This window comes from Mandrillus leucophaeus, unplaced genomic scaffold (assembly GCF_000951045.1).
Source record: "Mandrillus leucophaeus isolate KB7577 unplaced genomic scaffold, Mleu.le_1.0 Scaffold244, whole genome shotgun sequence".
Lineage (NCBI taxonomy): Eukaryota > Metazoa > Chordata > Mammalia > Primates > Cercopithecidae > Mandrillus > Mandrillus leucophaeus.
The window spans coordinates 1,290,616-1,293,161 of record NW_012102521.1 but is presented as its reverse complement, the minus strand read 5'-3'; the positions used below and the strand labels follow the sequence as shown (position 1 = coordinate 1,293,161).

At 61.7% G+C, this 2,546-nt stretch overlaps 1 protein-coding gene across 1 annotated transcript in view; it reads right to left on the bottom strand.

The window, feature by feature from the left end:
- The window catches only part of PLD4 (phospholipase D family, member 4), a 10,776-nt gene extending 8,601 nt beyond the window's left edge, over nucleotides 1-2,175 (bottom strand). The window contains exon 1 of the mRNA XM_011982922.1: nucleotides 2,028-2,175. Coding sequence (XP_011838312.1) covers nucleotides 2,028-2,054 — 27 coding nt within the window. The 5' untranslated portion in view covers nucleotides 2,055-2,175. The remainder of the gene's footprint in view (nucleotides 1-2,027) is intronic.
- Between the last annotated feature and the right edge of the window lie 371 nt (nucleotides 2,176-2,546).

Sequence of the window (2,546 nt, the reverse complement as noted above, 5' to 3'; positions counted from 1 at the left end):
CCCCAAAAGCATCCCACTCATGCCTGAGGTCACACCCTGGATGTTGGGGGTATGCTTTCCACAAGGACAAGCCGTGTGGGTGTTGGAGCCCGCAGCCGGCCACATGTCACCTGCCCTGTCCCCCTGGCCAAGCCGGAGGGACTGCTGCTAAGGCGGTCCCCAGGGCTGAGGCTGGGCCAAGCGTGCAGGGCGGGGTGGGCGTCTGTGCCTGGCCACATGCCCCGGCTTTCTGTGTCTCCCCATCAGGGTCTCCCACTCAGCGATGCTCAGTGAGTATCTAGGTATTTGTGTCTCAGTTCCTTGTTTCAACCACGACTGAAACTGTGTCTGAAAGCCCCATTTCCGCTTTTGTCTCTTGGTCCTCTTATTGCTGGCCTATAAATAACTGCTTCCCTCCTGGGCTGGGCTCCTGTCTTGGCCCCACGGCAGCCCCTCCTGAGAGCCACAGGTCAGAGGGGTCAACGGGGCAGCACCCTGGCTGGAGAGGCTAGGCGTGGAGAGGGCAGAGATGGCGACAGAGTGAGACCCCTGCACTGCTGGGGGAGGCGGTTGTCCTCTGCTACAGGGACTCGCCTTGTCTCCTCAGAGCGGTCACCCCATAAGGACCTGGGAGCCAGGCCATCCGAGCCCCGTGGCATGTGGGCTCCCACCCCCAATCCCACCCTCAAAGCAAGCAGTCAGGCTGCCCCAGGTGCCACGATGGGGAAGGGTGCCTCACAAATACAGAGGCACCCTCCCCGGGTGCAGGGAGGGGTCTGTGCCCAGCATGGACACCTGACTGGCCAGCCTCTGACTGAGGCATCCACCAGGGCAGGAGCTGGCTGGCCGCTGGCCGGGATGGGGAGGTATCCAAGGTTTGAGGCCTGGGTCTGGGCAGTGCTGAGTGCCTGTGTCTGCAGCCAGGCTGGGCGCTGGGACCCAGGGGCTCTGTGGGTTGGCTGTCCACCTGGGAGCAGCCAGCTCGGCCTCCAGGCCACTGGGGTTCGTCAGGGCTATCCTCCCACGGGTCAGGGATGAGGCCTTTGAGAACCTGGCCTGCCTCAGCAGGGGGTGGAAACGCCATAGGAGTCAGGCCTGGGCTGTGTCTGCCCTGGAGACCAAGCGTTATGGGAGATTGGGGGTAGGAGCATAAACCAAGTGTGGGGTCGGGGACTCAGGCCAAGTCACTCTGGCCCAACTCCTCGCACACTGGGGGGTCCTGCAGAGGTGGGTCGGGTGCCGCCCCCACCCCAGAGCTGAACTCCGGGGGTTGCTCCCCCCACCACGCAGAGGGGACCTCAGGGTGCCTACCGTGTCCCCACTGTCCCCAGGGATTCAGGGCCCAGCATCAGGCCTTTGCCCTCCCCCACTAACTCTCAGAGAGAAAACACAGAATCCTGGGCTGTGGCTGGGCAATGAGAGGAAACGTGGAATCCTGGGCTGTGGCTGGGCAACGAAGTGCCAGGGCCGTCCTTGCACAGCTGCTCCCCACCCTCCCTGCCCTCACCAGAGAGGGCCCTTGCTCCCTTAAATGCTCCAGGCAGATGGGCAGCTCAGAGCACAGAGGCCCTGCTTCTTGCAGGCCCCATCTCAGACTTGGAGCCTGTCCAAGGCCCTTCCCAGGACTACAGACCCCAGAGTGCCTCACCACCTCCTCTTCCAATGGAACCTGGGAGGCCCGCAAGCCAGGTTGGCTCGAGCTGAGAGACCCTTGGAGAGTAGGGCTGTAGCCGCCTTGTCCCATGGTAGATAGCATAAGACCCTGCAGGCATCAGAGGTCATGGCTGAAGGTGCCAGATTTTCTGCCCTGCAGGGCATTAGGCACGGCTGCCAGTCCCAGGCTGAGGTAGAGGGCCCAGCTGTCACCTGGCTGGGTATCACCCAGCTGCACGGAGTGGGGAAGGAGCCAGTCATCTACAGGACTAGCTGGAGGCTGTGTGACTCTCTGGACCTGGGGTTGCCAGGAGGCTGAGGCCATAGGGAGGCAGACAGCATCCCCTTTCCCAGGCCTGGCTTTTCGCATCTGCCCTGGCCTCATTGGTACATACCTCTGGGGGTCCTGCCTTGGTGTCCATCCTGATTCCAGCCACAGACTGCAGGCCCTCAGCTCACGGGGCAGGCTTGGTGCTGCCTGTGCTCCACACCAACCTCCTCCTCTCTGCAGCTCACTGCTTCCCCTTCCAGCTACTTCCTCTTTGTCCTGAGAGGCCCCCTCTCATCCGAGACAGAAACAGAAGGCTGGAGCTGGGTGGGCGGGCTAGAGGGTGGGGCTGAGAACCTTCACCTCCAGGAAAAATCTACACCCCACTCCCTCGAGGTAGAGGCCCTCCAGTTACAGGCCTACGAATCAGAGTCAAGCTCAGCTACAGGCCACAGAGACCTAAGGAACAGTGGCTTCAGCAAGGTTGTTCATTACTCTCGAACACTAAGCAGGTCCAGGGGCTGGCAGGCTAGAGATAGCCTTGCTAGAGATGATGACATTGCTCCACTGCCATTGGGAGCCAGGACCTTCCAGTTTTCAGATCCCAATCCCTAGGATCCCTGCCTTCATGGCCTCACAATGGCTG